This window comes from Pyrus communis, chromosome 16 (assembly GCF_963583255.1).
Source record: "Pyrus communis chromosome 16, drPyrComm1.1, whole genome shotgun sequence".
Lineage (NCBI taxonomy): Eukaryota > Viridiplantae > Streptophyta > Magnoliopsida > Rosales > Rosaceae > Pyrus > Pyrus communis.
The window spans coordinates 2339551-2356953 of NC_084818.1; the positions used below are offsets into that span (position 1 = coordinate 2339551).

The window sequence follows — 17403 nt, forward strand, 5'->3', positions numbered from 1 at the left end:
TCATTTGCAACCCATGCAATGACAAACAAGTAATTTTGCACGCACGAGAACCTCGTCACCCATTGGACGTCCAACAAAACGGAAAAGGATCCTTTTTTTTTTAGAGATCTTAAGAATTCCGTGATCTTATCCATTCATTATATATTGTGCAAGCAGCATTCGCTAAGTACTATTCACATTTAATTTTAAATTTTAAATTTTAAATTTTAAAATGATTTCTGATTGTACGATATACGATATACGGATGAAATTACGAAATTCTTCATTTTCCAAACAAACTTGGAAGCCATGAAGATTCGAATCCAAGCTGGGAAGCCATAAGGATTCCACAGCTGACAATCCGCCGCATTCCACGCCACATAACCGCTGCCTTTTGCAAACCGAATTACCAAACCGCCCTTCTTAAATTTAAGATGCAAAATCCTGTTATTTTATTCAGATTGCCGCATTTGCCCTCGTCGCGACTCTTACATCATTCGTCATTTCTCACACTCATCATTACGCACACAAATCTCGGCAAAGCGAGAAGACCGAGAGCGAGAAGACTGAGAACGAGAGAGTGGAGTGGCTACAGCAGCAGCAGAAGTTGCAGTGGTGGTAGGGTGAGGGAAATGCCTTGCTCTGCAATCGGCGGTGCTGGCGGAGGCGGTGGGGACAGTAATGGTGCTTTGAGCAATTTCAAGCTCAACGAGTCCACGTTCTTGGCCTCCCTCATGCCGAAGAAAGAGATTGGCGCCGATCGATTCATCGATGCGCATCCTAACTACGACGGCCGCGGCGCCCTCATCGCTATCTTCGGTAACTTATTCAGTTCAATCGCTTAGTTTCCGTTTGGAAGCAAAGAAAATTATAGAAAGGTTGCTCTAATTCTAAACTTATATTTTCTGTTTGATTCATCTAAGAAGAAAGAAACGTGTGATTATAGCTGTGATTAGGTGTAATTACGAAAATTAGTTCAGAAATTAGTTGACAGAAGAAATAAAGTATTGGATTGATTTTCTGAGCTGAGGAAATTAAGCTGTTGAAACTTGAACTGAAACTTTGAATCAGATTCTGGAGTGGATCCAGCTGCTTCTGGATTACAAGTTACGTCAGACGGAAAGCCGAAAGTCCTAGATGTTCTTGATTGGTAACTATGATTAAACTAATTTATCTGAGCAAAGAATTGGTATTTACTAAAACCCTTGATTTAATCTGATACCTTCTGTTTTTTCAGCACCGGGAGTGGTGATGTTGATACTTCGAAGGTAGTCAAGGCCGATGACGATGGTTGTATTCGTGGAGCTTCAGGTTATTTTCTCGATCTATTTGTGTGTATGCATGTATTTATGTTTCTTGAGCTTTGTAGCCTGTGTTTATATGTTTGGTTGACCAGGTTTCGGAGTTTATACGGACATCTTTAGCTTATAGAAAAGAACTATCTAATTTATACAGCCATCTTAAGCCCTGTTTTCAAAATTGCCATGCGTGGTTTTAATGCAAAGTTTCATACAGGAGCATCTCTGTTTGTCAACTCTTCATGGAAAAATCCTTCCGGTGAATGGCATGTGGGCTATAAATTGGTATATGAGCTATTTACAAATACGTTGACTTCTCGCTTGAAGGTGAGCATTATGACCCATTGATTTGTTTTTTCGGATTTTCTTTGTAGTCTCTGTCATCACTTCAGATGATAATGACGAATTTTCCCTCTTTTGCTTTTATGTTTTCACTGACAGAAAGAAAAAAGGAAAAAATGGGATGAACAAAACCAAGAAGAAATTGCCAAGGCTGTTAAACATCTTCAAGAGTTTGATCAGGTTTTTGAACATGATGCTTCTTAATTTCTTTACTGGGAATAAATATGACTTACGTACTTCATCCTGTGCTGTTAATTTTGTGTAAGCATACCATAAACTCAACTGAAAGTGTTAACTAAACGAAAATGGTTATTATTCCAATTTCATGTAAAATTGTTTTCTTTTCACTGGGAAATGGCCTCTCAGTCTATTAGTTTTTATACCTTCTTGTTCAAGTTAGTTTGTTGTAATACTGTACCTGCGTAGAAAGGGGATGGATTTAACTGCTATCTATCATTTGAAATGTACATCTGTTAATGTTGGAAAGCATCTCTAACATAGTTCACCATAATCTGATCAATTCTATGTAAAGCTTTCCAGCTGCTTCCCTCAAAATACATGGTTAGCACAGGTAGTCTCCTGCATGCTTGCATTATGTTGCTCCTAAATATGTAAGTTACTCTGTTACCATTTTCAGAAACACAGCAGATTGGACGATGTTAACTTGAAAAGAGCTCGCGAGGACCTGCAAAATAGAGTTGATTACCTACAAAAGCAAGCTGATGTGAGTGCAAAATTTATTTTAACAAAATAAAAATAAATTCCTATGCAACTCTTAATGGTAGTAATTTTTTGTCTTCTAGAGCTATGATGACAAAGGGCCTGTCATAGATGCTGTTGTATGGCATGATGGAGAAGTATGGAGGGTTGCCCTTGACACACAGACTCTTGAGGATGACCCAGATTGTGGAAAACTTGCAAACTTTGTGCCCCTAACTAATTATAGGTATGGTTGGGTTGGTTTATTGGAAGTTTTGTTAGAAAGTTGAGACAAAGAAACTTATTGTAATAAAGTATCCTAATTTTCTCAACACCACATTTTTCATCTGATTTTGAGTTGCAAATTTATTTGTCTTTGGTGTTTTACTTTCCAGTACAGTGGCCATGATAATGGATCTATTATATAGAATTTGTTAGTTAGTAGTTACTTATATAAACTTTTTTACAGGATAGAACGAAAATATGGTGTTTTTAGCAAATTAGATGCCTGTACATTTGTTGCTAATGTGTACGATGAAGGGAATATTCTAAGTATCGTAACAGATTGCCATCCACATGGCACTCATGTTGCTGGTATCGCTACTGCTTTCCACCCGAAGGTACTATTATGCAGGCTACATTTACTGCACTTTTTTTTCAATGCTAGGGTAATATACTTATGATACATGTCTTGTTCTTAGGAACCCCTGTTGAATGGAGTTGCACCTGGAGCACAAATAATATCTTGTAAGATTGGAGACTCACGTTTAGGTTTAATGGAGACTGGAACTGGGTTGACTCGAGCCCTGATTGCTGCTGTGGAGGTGCTTTTAAATTCAATTATTTTCTAATAACTCTAAGATAATCAACAATTTTAGTATTGCCCAAGTCTGTGGAGGTGCTTTTAAATTCTGTTATTTTCTAATAACTCTAAGATAATCAATAATTTTAGTATTGCCCAAGTCTTGTTTAGGATTCAGCATTGTGATACTAGTAGACTCCAATGCCTTTTATAGATGATTATCATGATGGCTTTTACTATGTTTTCTGCAGCATAAATGTGATTTGATCAACATGAGTTATGGAGAAGCTACACTGCTGCCAGACTATGGGCGTTTTGTTGACCTCGTTAATGAAGTATCATTTCTAAATTTGTGACTTTGTCCTTGATAACGGCTTATTTTTTTTTATCTATCCTTTTATCTTTCATGCTCTCACACATGTTATATTCTACCCATTGGTGCTAAACTAGGCTGTGAACAAGCACCATCTGATATTTGTGAGTAGTGCTGGCAATAATGGGCCAGCATTGAGCACTGTTGGAGCACCTGGTGGTACCACATCAAGCATTATAGGAGTTGGTGCATATGTCTCTCCTGCAATGGCTGCTGGTGCTCATTGTGTAGTTGAAGCTCCAGGTGAAGGGCTTGAGTACACTTGGTATATTAACTTCCTTCTTATGACTTTCAATGTTAAACAAGAGTTCCCTCTTTCGGCTTCATTTAAGTTGGTCTTCTGGTTCCATGAGATTGTATGGTTGATATGCAGGTCTAGCCGTGGGCCAACCAGTGATGGAGCTCTTGGTGTCTGTATAAGTGCTCCTGGTGCAGCTGTTGCTCCTGTTCCTACATGGACTCTTCAGCGACGCATGCTCATGAATGGAACATCAATGTCATCTCCATCTGCTTGTGGGGGAATTGCATTGCTTGTTAGTGCAATGAAGGTACTTGTGTTATGCATTAGTAATCTTGGCGTCTGCTCTTTTGACATTGTTGGTACAAATATGTATTTTTTGGTGTAACTTCTTAAATCTATTGTTTTCTGCAGGCTGAGGGTATTCCTGTGAGTCCATACAGTGTAAGGAAGGCTCTTGAGAATACATCTGTTCCTATAGGCAGTTTGCCTGAAGATAAACTATCAACTGGACAAGGGCTTATGCAAGTTGACAAGTTAGACTTTTGATCTAAGCCTGCACTGTCTCCTACTATAGATATATGCATATAATTTTGATAGATATCTTGCTTGTTTACTGATTATCAGAGCACATGAATACCTAAGGCAGAGCCGGGATGTACCAAGTGTTTGGTATCAGATAAAGATAAACCAATCTGGTAAAACAAGTAAGTTTCATGCCCCCACTGCCTGCACACTTCATTGAAAAGCCCAGATTTGTTCGCTTGATTTAGCATGAGAATTCTTATTATCTTTCATGATCGGATAATATTCTCCAAAATTCTCTTGTGATTTTAAAAATTGTTAAAACATGTCTCCTACAGAAAAGGCTAAATTTGTCAAACTTTTGTTAGATTTGCTGATGCCCTTACTGCATGTTGGTATTAAGTCCGATATCATGGATCTTCATTTTTATAGTCAGGTTTCATTTTTTAATGCACTAGTCATTAGGCTTTGGCAAGAGTTCCATGTTTGAGAACTGTTCTTTTGATTTTAGCGGTTATGTTGATGCTTCAAACTTACCTTGTTGTGTGATTTGATGACAGCTCCTACATCACGAGGAATTTACTTAAGGGAGGCTAGTGCTTTCCAACAATCTACCGAGGTGAGATTATTTTTACACCTGAGAGGCAACAAATTTCTCTGTGTAGAATGTTATCAATCTGAGGTTATGGGTTAGTTCTTTTCATTATGCAATTGTTGCATAATTAGTGTTGCCAGCTATGGCTTGATATGTGGTGACGCTATCTTGAACTCAAGAGTCAAGTTTTGTGATATGTTTATAATATCTCTTTTGATTTCAACTTGCCTCCCTCCTATTATAAGTTTACTTTCTTTTTATGTAAACTTGCTAAGATCAACTTTTGAAACATTTCTTTCGGTCCCTGTTTCCACTTTCATAGCATTTACCAATTCTATCATAGCTGATGTGGTGTTTCTAACAGTGGACAGTGCAAGTTGAACCAAAATTTCATGAAGGTGCTAGTAATTTGGAAGATTTGGTTCCTTTTGAAGAGTGTATTGAGCTACATTCCAGTGAGAAGGCAGTTTTGAGGGCTCCTGATTTTCTCCTTCTTACCCATAATGGGCGTAGCTTCAAGTTAGTTAGCACTACTTCAAATTGCCTATTTCATATTAATTTGTCCACATGTATGCTATAATTTACTTGTTACTGTTTTTTTCTTTGTTTCTGTTAAGAATTCCCCTGGTTTTCTTCGTCTGTGAAATTAACGAAGTTGATGTTCTGCTATGCTAATTCACACATGTGGTTGCTATACCATTAAAGAATGCCTGAATCAGCTGTTGCATTGCATGCACTTATTTGTGTGTTGTCAAACTTTTACATTCGGCGTCATACTTTTATATTTGGCTTGGAATATAGAATAGAACATAGTTTCTTGTGAGTGTATATGCTTGTGGGAGCTGCCTGTTCTCAAATGATGGCATAGCCAATTACTTGTGAACTAGTCCCCAAAACAGAGTGAATGGGCAGGGTCTTGACCCTTATGTTGATATAAATTTCCATCATTGGAACATATATGCATCAAAATGTGCATGCACATGGAACAAAGCCGCATGTGCATAAGCTACTTGCACGATACTTTATAAATGTTTTTTGTGCTGTCGTTAGATTTTGGACAAGTTGAGTATCAGTTTATTCATCATCATTTACAAGTTCCTCTTTCGTTATTTTCAGCATAGTAGTGGATCCCACCAATGTTAGTGAAGGTCTGCACTATTTTGAACTGTATGGTGTTGATTGTAAAGCACCATGGCGCGGCCCTCTTTTCAGAATCCCTGTTACCATAACAAAGCCTATAGCTGTGATAAGTCGACCTCCACTGTTGTCATTCTCTAGGATGTCATTTTTGCCAGGTATGAGCATGTGACTTGTGTTTTTGATTGGATGGTGTGGATCATATGGACAATTCTTTCATGGTAGCAATTCCTCTTCTTGATGTTAGGCCACATAGAAAGGAGATTTATAGAAGTACCTCTTGGTGCTACATGGGTTGAAGCAACTATGCGAACATCAGGATTTGATACATCAAGAAGATTTTTTATTGACTCTGTTCAGGTACAGCTTGCAGTTAAAACTTATATCAGATGGTCTAAATCTACATTAACATGCTTGCAATGACCAGCTATGTCCCCTGCAAAGGCCTCTTAAATGGGAGAGTGTTGTAACATTCTCATCTCCTGCTGCCAAAAGCTTTTCATTTCCTGTTGTGGGTGGTCAAACAATGGAATTAGCTATTGCTCAATTTTGGTCTAGTGGCATAGGAAGCCATGAAACAACTATTGTGGATTTTGAGGTATGCTGTTAATATCTAGAGTTGGGATATTAAAATTGCAAATGCTTTATTGTTTACTAACCAAATTCTTTTAGCTTTCTACATTTACTGATGATGGCATGAATTTGCATTGTGGTTAACTTTCTAGATTTCTCTATTATTCTGAGGTTGCATTTTCACCCAACCGATAGACTTTGTTCTATTTCTTCAACTGAATTTTTATCATTCATTGAAAGTCTATTATGTTATTTTAGATATAAATCTAAAACCCTTAATAACTACTTAATTTTAGTTTTTTCATCAGTAATGCGGTTTCTTCAGCGACAAAAAGGCAAGAAGCATCTTATAATGAACTTCATTAGAGAGCCTTACAAATGGGTTTTGTTAACTTTCAGATTGTGTTTCATGGAATTAGCATTAATAAAGATGAAGTAGTGCTTGATGGAAGTGAAGGGCCAGCCAGAATTGAAGCTGAAGCTCTACTGGCTTCTGAGACACTTGCACCGGTTGCTATTCTAAACAAGGTGAAGTTGCTTCCCTATTATAGATGATGATAGTTATACGAGTTTCTTAACTGCTTGGTACCCTTGTGTGCTAATATATTATCTTTTCCCCTTGAGATCAATTTGCAGATAAGAATTCCATACCGGCCGGTTGAGTCTAAACTTTGTTCACTTTCAACAGATCGTGACAAACTACCCTCAGAAAAACGTATTATGGCACTTACTTTAACGTGAGTTATGATCTGATGTTCATTACTTAGAAGTCTGCGCATTGAGTTTTACAGTAATAAATCCTTTCTCTTCTGGTTCATGCAGCTACAAGATCAAATTGGAAGACGGAGCTGAAGTAAAGCCTCAAGTTCCATTACTTAACAATCGCGTATATGACACCAAATTTGAGTCTCAATTTTATATGATCTCTGATGCAAACAAGGTACTTTTGAGCGTTGTTTTTGTCATAGTTGAATATGAAATTTTGATATTTTGTTACAACAGGGAAGTTAAGGATGCATTTCCCTCATCCCAATTATCACGTGTACATGTTTAATCATTGGAATCCTTTGAGTGTGCTCTTTCATTAGAATTTCTTACTTTCTTCCATTTCTGATCATAGCGTATATATGCAATGGGTGACATATATCCAAGTAAATCAAGACTGCCCAAGGGAGATTACAATTTGCGGCTATATCTAAGGTATTGTCCTCTTTTTGAGACAACACATAACCAGCATGCCCATGCATGCTTTTATTTACCTGCAATTAGGACTTATTTTACTACCAATAATCATCTTTCAGTTTCCTTTGTTAGTTTGTTGAAGTTATTCTTTAATGTGAAATTATCTTAATATGAATATACCTGGCATTGTTTGCCACCATGGACATTAACACCGGAAAGCTGCATTAGGCATAAGTCAATTTTCTACTAGATTAACAAAACTTGCTGCTATTCAAACATCATCTAATACGAGGTGTTTCAACCTTAGACATGACAATGTGCAATACTTGGAAAAACTGAAGCAGCTGGTGTTGTTCATCGAGAGAAATTTGGAAGAGAAGGTAGAGTTATTCTATATAGTGATATGCTGTTGTTAATATAACTCTCTTATAATCAAAATTGTAGAAGATTATCTGTAATATTTATACCCCTGGGTCAATGCGTCTATGTTTCATTACTTATTAAATGTTCTTATTTCTTTTCAAACCAGGATGTAATCCGGTTGAGCTTCTTCTCCCAACCTGATGGCCCTTTGATGGGAAACGGTAGTTTTAAGTCTTCAGTATTAGTCCCAGGGTATGCGGCTGAATAATTTGTTCTTGTGGTTTAATGACATCATTTTGCAATGGTATTTAACTTCTTGATCTTTGGTAGGAAAAAAGAAGCATTCTATTTGGGTCCACCATCCAAAGACAAGCTTCTAAAGGTATTGTTCTATTTATATATTTATTTTTAATTTGATGTAAGCGCTGATTTTAATGCTAGTGATATGTTTTGCAGTTTTCTTCACAAGGATCTGTATTACTTGGAGCTATCTCGTACGGGAAGCTGTCATATGTTGATAAGGGAGAGGGAAAAAATCCGCTAAAGAACCCTGTGTCTTATCAGATTTCTTATATAGTGCCACCAAATAAGGTTTTATATATAATCCTCGGTGTCCTAAGACAACATCATATATGTTCTCATGTGACTGACCAGCGGACTTGAGCTTTGGTTAGATCTACTGTTTTCATTAGTTATTTAGCCAACAAAAACATGTGTATATAAATAGTTTTCATTACAATTGCAGATGGACGAGGACAAAGAAAAAGGTTCTTCTACTTCCACCAAGCCTGTTTCTGAGCGGTTAAAAGAAGAGGTATGTAAGGTACATTAGTTTCTTAATCTGTTATGGATGCATCAGATCTTTATGCAGGTTGCTTCATCTGTTCTCGATGCATCAGATCTTTATGTGGGTTACTTCATCTGTTGTCTATGCATCAGATCTTTATACGGGTTACTTTGGGTAAAATTTGTTGGTAACTTCTGATTTTGAAATTGGAAAAGTTGAAAGCATGCTAGTCATTCCCACCTTTATCCGACACTTGTGTGGACATTTGTAGTAAAATTCACTGACTTAACTAAATAATAGATATTGCTTCCTAAGGTGCTATCTTTTTCTTTTTCAAGTGGTTCATACCAAGCTGAGAAACCTGATATTTCTGTGGCACTTCTAGAACTGAGCATGTGCATACAGTTACCATTATTTACAGCTTTTCAAAGTTGGTAACAGATTTGTCTAGCGAGTCCTTATTTTATTCTTTACTTTGGCATTTTTATTATAAAAGCTCCTTGTCTTCCTGTCAGATTCTGAGGTTCACAAATCTTTCCACCTGAGATGTTATGCTTATTGTTTGTACTTTGTTAATCAGGTTCGAGATGCAAAGATTAAAGTTCTTGCAAGCCTGAAGCAAGATACTGAGGAAGATTGTTTGGAGTGGAAAAAATTATCGTCTTCTCTTAAGGTTAGAGCTCATACCCTCATATTGTTATGGTATAGATTAAATGATTTAGGTGTGTATGATCAGGCATTGGCTATTTTAGGTCATTTGATGACATGTAAAGGAAGATTTTTTGAATTCAGTTTCCGGCATTGTCTATATGGTAGGGTTCTTATATTGAGTTTGCTTCATTCAATGTGGATAGTGGGCCTCTCACTTCTAAGTGCCATGTCACCAACTTTGCATATGTTACACATGGACACGACACTCACATTTGAGCTTTTAGTCTAAATCTGTTCCAGAACTATACGTTTTGACCTGTTAATTTATACTTATAGTCAATGCATGTATAGTTATGTATTTAATAATATATTTGGTTTCAAATTGAGCATCTGCTGATTAAGTCTGTTGAGACTAGCCATCGAAATTATCATAGTATGCTTGAGGTTTATTTAGCATCTATAACTTACTCGTTGTATGTAACTTGTGTTTCTCTTTTCAGTCTGAATATCCTAAATACACCCCACTGTTTGCAAAGATCTTGGAAGCTGTACTTTCTCGGAGCAATGACAAGGACAAAGTCTGCCATGAAAAAGAGGTAGTGTAGTACAACCATATGGCCAAGAATGATGTAGTTTTGTAAATTTTTAATCCCTTGCAAGTGAAGAAATATAATTTATGTTCCACTTTTGGAAGTTGGGGGGTTTGTTGCCAGGTGAATACCTCACCAAATGTTTTGGTTTAGGGTAATTGATTAGGGCAATCGGATCCCCATGCAAGAGTTACCCGTCTTCATTATTTTCAATACATGATGAACTGATTCATACTTTGTAAATACTGTAGGTGTATACAACCTTTCTAAGTTCAAGGTTGTGAACTTAAATGTATATGCTTGCGGGGTTTGTTTATGTGGTGATCTAATAGCAGCAGTTATCACATCCTCTGCTTTGCAGGTAATTGATGCAGCGAATGAGGTGGTTGACAGCGTTGATAGAGACGAGCTGGCCAAATTTTTTGCACTAAGAAGTGATCCCGATGATGAAGAGGCAGAGGTGTGCTATGTGTTAAATCATACTTGCTTTTCATTCCGTCTTTCTGGAAACCGTTGTGAAGATGCCAAAATTATTTCAGAGAATCAATAAATCTTACAAGCTTTTTTCATAAATTTGTTTATAGGTTAATAATAACTAGTACTGATTCTTGTTATAGAAAATTAAAAAGAAGATGGAGACAACTCGTGATCAATTAGCAGAGGCATTGTACCAGAAAGGACTGGCACTGGCAGAGATTGAATCTTTGCAGGTTGGAATAGTTATTTCCTTCGAAGTACTTTCATAGTCATCTAAGGTTAATCTTCTTTTTCTAAAAGTTTGGTATAAAGTATGTGAAAGTTACACGGTCAGACTCAGATTTTATTTGAGTTGGGTCAGCATGAGGTGGTTGTATGTTTGGTTAACGTAAAGCTTACTTCTTTCTAGGATGTTGAGCTTTAAAATTGTGAGGAACTTTTGTTTTCTTCCATTTTTCACAGAAAAGCTTTTACAATTGCCATGCGGGTATGACTATACGTACTTTTTAATATGCGATCAGTTCGCCATACCTATGAATACTGACTGAGAACTCACTACACTCTTTCTTCCATTCAAGTATTACAGTCTATTTGTTTCTTATACCCATTTATTCGGTAGTGGCAACGTTCATATGCATTTATTTTAAATGCATCTCCTAATTTTCATTTATGTATCTCTAACAATTAAATGGAGTACAAACTTACCGATTATTGTTGCTGGGTGACAAGCCTGCAAAGGCTGAAGGTGCAGAAGGGGGAGAGAAGATTGAAGATCTTTTGAAACCAGGCTCAGATTTGTTTGAAAGCAACTTTAAAGAACTTCAAAAATGGGTTGAAGTGAAGTCCTCCAAATACGGAACTCTCTCAGTACTACGTGAGAAACGTTCTGGAAGGCTTGGAACAGCACTGAAGGTATTTTGCTCTTTCCCATCTTAAGCTTTGTAAAAGCACACTGCATCTCACCTAAAACCATGTATAATCTCATAGGATCAGTATCATTTGCACTTTCTGGTAGGCCTTTTGATTGAACTGCTCGAGTAATTCTAATTGTACGTCAGCTCAATAAACACATTAATATAATAAGTTCCAAGCCAATAAACCCGAAAAGAATTCAAAGCGCTCTAGAAACATACAATCTGGTCCTCTAGTCATTTGTAGTTTCAAGGTTTGTATTTCCCTGGAAATATTGTCAGAGAGGAACAGTTTATCTAACTGATCATATTTACGAGTGCAGGTTCTGAATGACGTAATTCAAGACGATGGGGAGCCTCCCAAGAAGAAGTTCTACGACCTGAAGATTTCCTTGCTCGATGAGATTGGCTGGCAACATTTGGCAGCACACGAGAGGCAATGGATGCATGTCCGCTTTCCACCAAGTTTACCTCTTTTTTAGAGTTACTCCGTTTCAATTCTCAGAGATCAAATAAATGCGAATAGTAATATCACACTAAAATGTGCTAGACCATGTGACTGATTGAGCTAGTTTTTCGACTACTTAAGGGATAGTTTGTATGATGTTTAAATGATTGTCTCTCACATTCTCTTCTATCTGCAGTGCTGCTTGTGATTATACTCGTCTTATGTCTTCGAAGTGAAATAAAACTTGCACGGAAGGACGGGCTACAAATATCCTTTGCAAGTTGAACTATAAGCGTGTTTGTTTCTTTTGCTTTTTATTCAAGATACCAATGCTGCTACTCTCCAATAAGGATTAGGAGTGATAAGATCGTAGAACCCAAGTGCCTAGAGGGGCTGAAGTGCTAGAGGCAGGCCATAGGAAGGCCTCAGAGTGAGCTCAACGGAAGGCGAGTGGCTATAAGTTGGAGAGATGGTAAAAGAAAACCCAGTTAGAATTAGGGTTAGAACTATCTTGTACTCCAAGAAAGTCAAGTTTCTACCAATGCACATTCTCCCTCCAAACCCAAAAGGCAAGTACCCCATCTTGTGCTTGCACCCGCCGTGGATGTCGTCCTTGAACCTCTCCGGCTTGAACTCATTGACGTCCTCGCCCCACAGGGCTGGGTCGTGGTGCATGCCGACGATGTCAATCCACATGTTTGTTCCACTCGGAATGGACAGGTCGTCGCTCACTTGAATGTCGGCTTTGGCTTGCCTTTGTGCATTTGGTGCTGAAGGGTATAGTCGTAAGGCTTCATTCATCACCCATCCCATCTGCATCATTAAATTAAGCACAATCAATTATGGTGTTTGAATAAAAGCATCTTACCAGAGAAAATAAAAAGGCAAAAACAGCCCGTTTGGTGGGCTGGATGGAATTGGATCAAGGGATAGGATTTGATGGATAGGAACTTGTAAAACATGACTTGTAACCCATGTGTAAGGATAGGTTAAATAATTCACTTTATTGTGAATTTACAACCTATCATGTCCAGTCTCGTCCATCTCACACTGTGACACAACAAACAACGGACTGGACTCAATTCCATTTTAATTGACTACAACTTATCCCATCGAGCCTACCAAACCGGGCAGAGGAAAGTTTTACCTTCTTTAGTCCGGAAAGCATGTCCACATCAATTTCTTTATTATCTCCGACCACTTCCCTACACTCCTCTCTCAATTGATGTTGCCAATCCTGGTGGGCGGCCAGAAGCAACATTGTCCATGTGATTGCCAATGCAATTGTCTCATGACCTCCAAAGAAAAATGTCTTGCACTCATCCACAAGTTCTTGTGTTGTGAAGCCTCGTTCACTCTCCTCAAGCAACAAGCCAAGCAGGTCGCACTGCGGTGTCAACCCTTTGATGGATTTTCGCCTTTCGTCAATGATTGACAAGAACAATTGGTTGATTTCTTGCCCAAGTTTTCTGGCCTCTAGGGTTTCCTTAGGGTGCATAATTGGTCCGAAAGGAACTCCCACAAGACGGCTCGTTTTGAAGAGTGTCATTTGCAAGGATCTTAGTTTTTCGAACACTAGGCGCCCACTTTGGTAGCTGATGCCAAAGCTGGTCTTGGCGATGATGTCTCCGGCGGTTGCTGTGATTTCTCTCTCGACGTCGATTTCTTGAGCACCGGAATCTTTCCAATTGTCTAGCATTTTGATGGTGGTCTCCACGATTAAGCTCGCCATTGCCTGAATTCATAAACAAAGCGAAAATGGGCAAAGCATAATATCAAGTACTGTCTCTGATATAGTATGCGTTTGCTCTGCATATATATATAGAAAGAGCGAAAGTGTATACCTTTAAGTTTGTTGGGTTAAAAGCAGGAGTGATAACATGGCGGTGACGAACCCAGTCTTCCCCTTCGGACATGACTAGGCCATTACCGAACATCGGGGCTCTATCGCGTCGGAACACTGCTGGCTTCCCCCAGTTCTTTGCTGTCACCTCCGCAGACAGTTTTTTCAGTAGCTCTGGATCTGCTATGTACAAAAATGGCTCAGTCCCCAACCAATAAACGAACGTCTTTCCTGCAAATATACACAAACACAAATCAAGCATTTTATACAAATATTTATCATTTATTGACATGAATATTTGGGCATGCAAATGTGTTTTGCAGATGGTTATCAAATGGGCACTTAAACGTGTGAGTTTACTTACCGAAAGAGTTTTGCCATCGAGTAAAAAAAGGAAAAAGAGTTGAGTGTATGTCATGGGAGATATTTGAACTTCGAAAATTGATGGTCTTCTTTTTCATCTCACTCAGATTTCCGAATGGAAACCTTGGAGAGGGACCATCCAACCCATTTTTCTTGAGCCTCCTGTACGCAAGAATTGGGAAACCCCAGAGAGAAAATATTAATCTGCAGAAAATATACAGAAGTGCCATGACGATGGCGTTGACGAAAACTAGAAGAATGGTTTCCATCTCTCTCTCTCTCTCTCTCTCTCTCTCTCTCTCTCTCTCTCTATGTCTCGTTAGTTTATCCATCTTATATATAGAGTTTATAATATATACAATACAGGCACACAAGATTGTACTAGGAAAGTAAATCCTAAAATTTACAATTAATTACAAGGAAGGTAATCTACAATACAAGGAAGGAAGGGAATCTACAATGTAAGGAAGGGATTGTACAATACAAGGAAGTTAATCAACGATACAAGGACGGTAATCTACAAAAGATAGAAAAACTAAATGCTAAAGATCACAATTAATTACAAATCCTAAATCTACCAAACATAGGACTCCTAGAATATTTACATGAAAATCAACACTCCTCTTAAAGTTGGTGCATAGATATGAGCATGCCCAACTTGATAAGTGAGTCTTGAAACACTTTACTCTATACTCCATGAGTAAGAATATCAGTATGTTGCTCTCTTGAAATTTTTTATATTTTGAGTACTCATTCTTAGTGCTCTAGTAGCATATTAGATGTGTTTACTTGTTGAACTTTCAAAATATGTCAAACACATGCTCGTTTGATTCATGAATGTTGAAAACAGTCCAAAAGTCTAGTAGCATATTATATGTGTTTATTTGCATAAGTTCTGAAATGTGTCACACGATGCTTGTTGATCCCATGAACGCCGAAACAGTCCAAATACACTCCAAAAAGAAAAAGTTGAGTACTTTTGACACCCATTAAGTTTTGATCTTTTGAGTACTCATTTTTAGTGGTCTAGTAGCATATAGATGTGTTTTTTTGCTTAAACGCCATAGTGTCCCAAATGCCTACTTGTTTGATCCTATGAATGCCGAAAACTGTCCAAGTACACTCCAGTAAATTTCGATATGTAATGCTTGTGATTATACTTATCTTCTGTCTTCGTAGTGAAATAAAACTCACAGGTCCTAAAAGACTCATCCCCTTGAGATTTCAAATTAAAAACTGGTTCGGTCATATCTTTTGCTCATTTAATTGTCATGATATTTGTTTCTTTTGCTTTTTATTCAGTATAACAAGCCGCTAATTTCCAAATATTCAATATGGCTTACAATGAGATGCCACTTGAAAGGTTTTATTAATGAACACGTGACTGATGAACACGTGACTGGACGATTACACACACCGAACCCGGCCCCCTGTATAGGGTAAAGACTGGGTCCAAACTATGACCTAGAAAGCTGCATGCATGCGTACGGTCGTACATAAAAACTGCTCCAAAATTAGGGTGAAAATTAGAGACTTTTACAATAAGGACTAGGAGTGATAAGATCGTAGGGCCCAAGTGCCTAGAGGGGCTAGAGTACTAGCGGCAGGCCATCTGAATGCAGTATGTGTGTGGTGCTGTAGCGCGCAGTAAGTTATAGTCGGCAATCTTTACAAAAAGTTGAGTTTCATTCAACCTTTTATATATCTTGTTGAATAATTATAATTTTTAGTTAAAATATAAGATGCTTACTCAAATTGTATTAATAGAATTAAAAGATGTATATATATATATATATATATATATATATATATATATATATATATATATATATTCTTGAAATATTCAACACTTATTGCCACTCCCCTTCTATTTTCAGAAAATAAATTTGACTAATTACATCTTTTAATTATATTAATACAATTTGAATAAGCATCATGTATTTTAAATAAAAATTGTAACCATTCAACAAGATATACAAAAGGTTGAATGAAACTCAACCTTTTATAAAGGTTGAATGAAACTCAACCATTCAACACTTATTGCCTCTCCCGTTCTATTGTGCTATATATATATATATATATGATTTGGTGCTGCAGCATGCAGCAAGTTACAGTCGGCAACCTTAACAAAAGGTTGGGTTTCATTCAACCTTTTGTATATCTTGTTGAATGGTTACAATTTTTAGTTAAAAAGATATGATGCTTACTCAAATTGTATGAATGGAATTAAAAGATGTAATTAGTCAAATTGATTTTCTGAAAATTCTAAATAGAATACATGTCTTTTGGGTCACCACTATTAAGAAGGGTTGTATATCTTCAACTAAAATGAAAGGACTCGATGAATGAGTGGTTTAATGCCTATAAATACCTATTGTGGCATAATGTTTCACACACAATTTCAGAAATTTGTTTCTACATTGCTTACTCTCTTCTTTCTCCATCACATTCATACAATTTCTTTCTAGTTATTTCTTAGGGAATATAATTTAGTTTTGCTAATTGAATATTCCATACTTTGTTATATCTTGGAAGTGATTTGCCAAGAACCCTTTAGCAAACTCATTCGAGTGGGGGCAAATAACACTTTAAGGAAACGATTCAAGTTGTACCTTAAAGTAATCATTCGGATTATTCTCTATATTTCTACATTTACTCTAACAATCTTAAAGTGTTACTTTCGTCATGGAGAACAAATATGATAACATGGCTATGAAGATTATCAATTAAGATGTCTACAAGCTAGACAAATTTGATGGATCAAATTTCACCCGATGCAAGGACAAGATGCGTTTTTCATGCTTACTGTTCTAAATATCATATATGTGTTGGACCCGATTCGTGAACAAAGTGACAAAGACTTAGACAAAATAGTTATCGATCAAAAGAAGCGTGAAGAAGATGAATTGGTATGTCAAGGACACATCTTGAGCACATTATATGATCGCTTATATGACATGTACGCACACATTCAATCTCTAAGGGAAATTTGGGAAGCACGTGAACACAAGTACACAACAGAAAAAAGAGGTACCGATAAATTTTTAATGTTCAAATATTATGAATTCACTATGTTTGATAACCAACTCATCCTACACCAAGTTCATGAATTGTTGGTCTTGGTCTCAAAACTTCGTGAACTTAAAATAGTTATTCCGGATCCTATGATAGTTGGGGCTATTATGGTAAAATTACCCCAGACATGGAATAAATATAGAAAGAAACTT

The 17403-nt window shown here is 37.2% G+C and overlaps 2 protein-coding genes across 3 annotated transcripts; one reads left to right on the forward strand and one right to left on the reverse strand.

Annotated features, from left to right (window-relative positions):
* Positions 1–413: 413 nt before the first annotated feature.
* Positions 414–12238, forward strand: LOC137719467 (tripeptidyl-peptidase 2-like). Of its 2 annotated transcripts, none has more exons than XM_068458503.1 (34): positions 414–798; positions 1051–1129; positions 1217–1290; positions 1495–1604; positions 1719–1799; positions 2257–2343; positions 2423–2565; positions 2788–2938; positions 3020–3142; positions 3372–3455; positions 3571–3758; positions 3867–4041; positions 4146–4267; positions 4359–4438; positions 4817–4875; positions 5216–5370; positions 5968–6146; positions 6236–6348; positions 6416–6586; positions 6961–7089; positions 7198–7298; positions 7384–7501; positions 7682–7761; positions 8051–8123; positions 8273–8358; positions 8437–8488; positions 8563–8697; positions 8852–8920; positions 9474–9566; positions 10045–10140; positions 10496–10594; positions 10752–10844; positions 11341–11523; positions 11846–12238. In XM_068458503.1, exons 1-34 carry the CDS (start codon positions 414–416, stop codon positions 12002–12004), a joined length of 4125 nt encoding a protein of 1374 aa, XP_068314604.1. In that variant the 3' UTR covers positions 12005–12238. The 2 variants fall into 2 exon arrangements, with proteins under 2 accessions (XP_068314604.1, XP_068314605.1); XM_068458504.1 differs by having other exon boundaries at positions 11350–11523.
* Positions 12239–12349: 111 nt separating this feature from the next.
* On the reverse strand, positions 12350–14740 carry LOC137719468 (cytokinin hydroxylase-like). The gene is made up of 4 exons (XM_068458505.1): positions 14178–14740; positions 13815–14044; positions 13118–13705; positions 12350–12783 (listed from the first exon to the last, which is right to left on the reverse strand). The coding sequence occupies exons 1-4, from the start codon at positions 14506–14508 to the stop codon at positions 12355–12357; spliced, it is 1578 nt and encodes a 525-aa protein (XP_068314606.1). The 5' UTR covers positions 14509–14740; the 3' UTR covers positions 12350–12354.
* Positions 14741–17403: the final 2663 nt, after the last annotated feature.

What these genes read in the sequence shown, in the direction of transcription:
- LOC137719467 (XM_068458503.1), top strand. Translation starts at nt 414, where the DNA reads ATGCAAAATCCTGTTATTTTATTCAGATTGCCGCATTTGCCCTCGTCG. An exon ending in GTGCCCCTAACTAATTATAG is followed by an intron (nt 2,566 to 2,787) that starts GTATGGTTGGGT and finishes ACTTTTTTACAG; the next exon opens with GATAGAACGAAAATATGGTG. An exon ending in CTTTCCAACAATCTACCGAG is followed by an intron (nt 4,876 to 5,215) that starts GTGAGATTATTT and finishes TGTTTCTAACAG; the next exon opens with TGGACAGTGCAAGTTGAACC.
- LOC137719468 (XM_068458505.1), bottom strand. Translation starts at nt 14,508, where the DNA reads ATGGATAAACTAACGAGACATAGAGAGAGAGAGAGAGAGAGAGAGAGA. An exon ending in TTAACCCAACAAACTTAAAG is followed by an intron (nt 13,706 to 13,814) that starts GTATACACTTTC and finishes TTATGAATTCAG; the next exon opens with GCAATGGCGAGCTTAATCGT. An exon ending in TGCTTTCCGGACTAAAGAAG is followed by an intron (nt 12,784 to 13,117) that starts GTAAAACTTTCC and finishes TTAATGATGCAG; the next exon opens with ATGGGATGGGTGATGAATGA.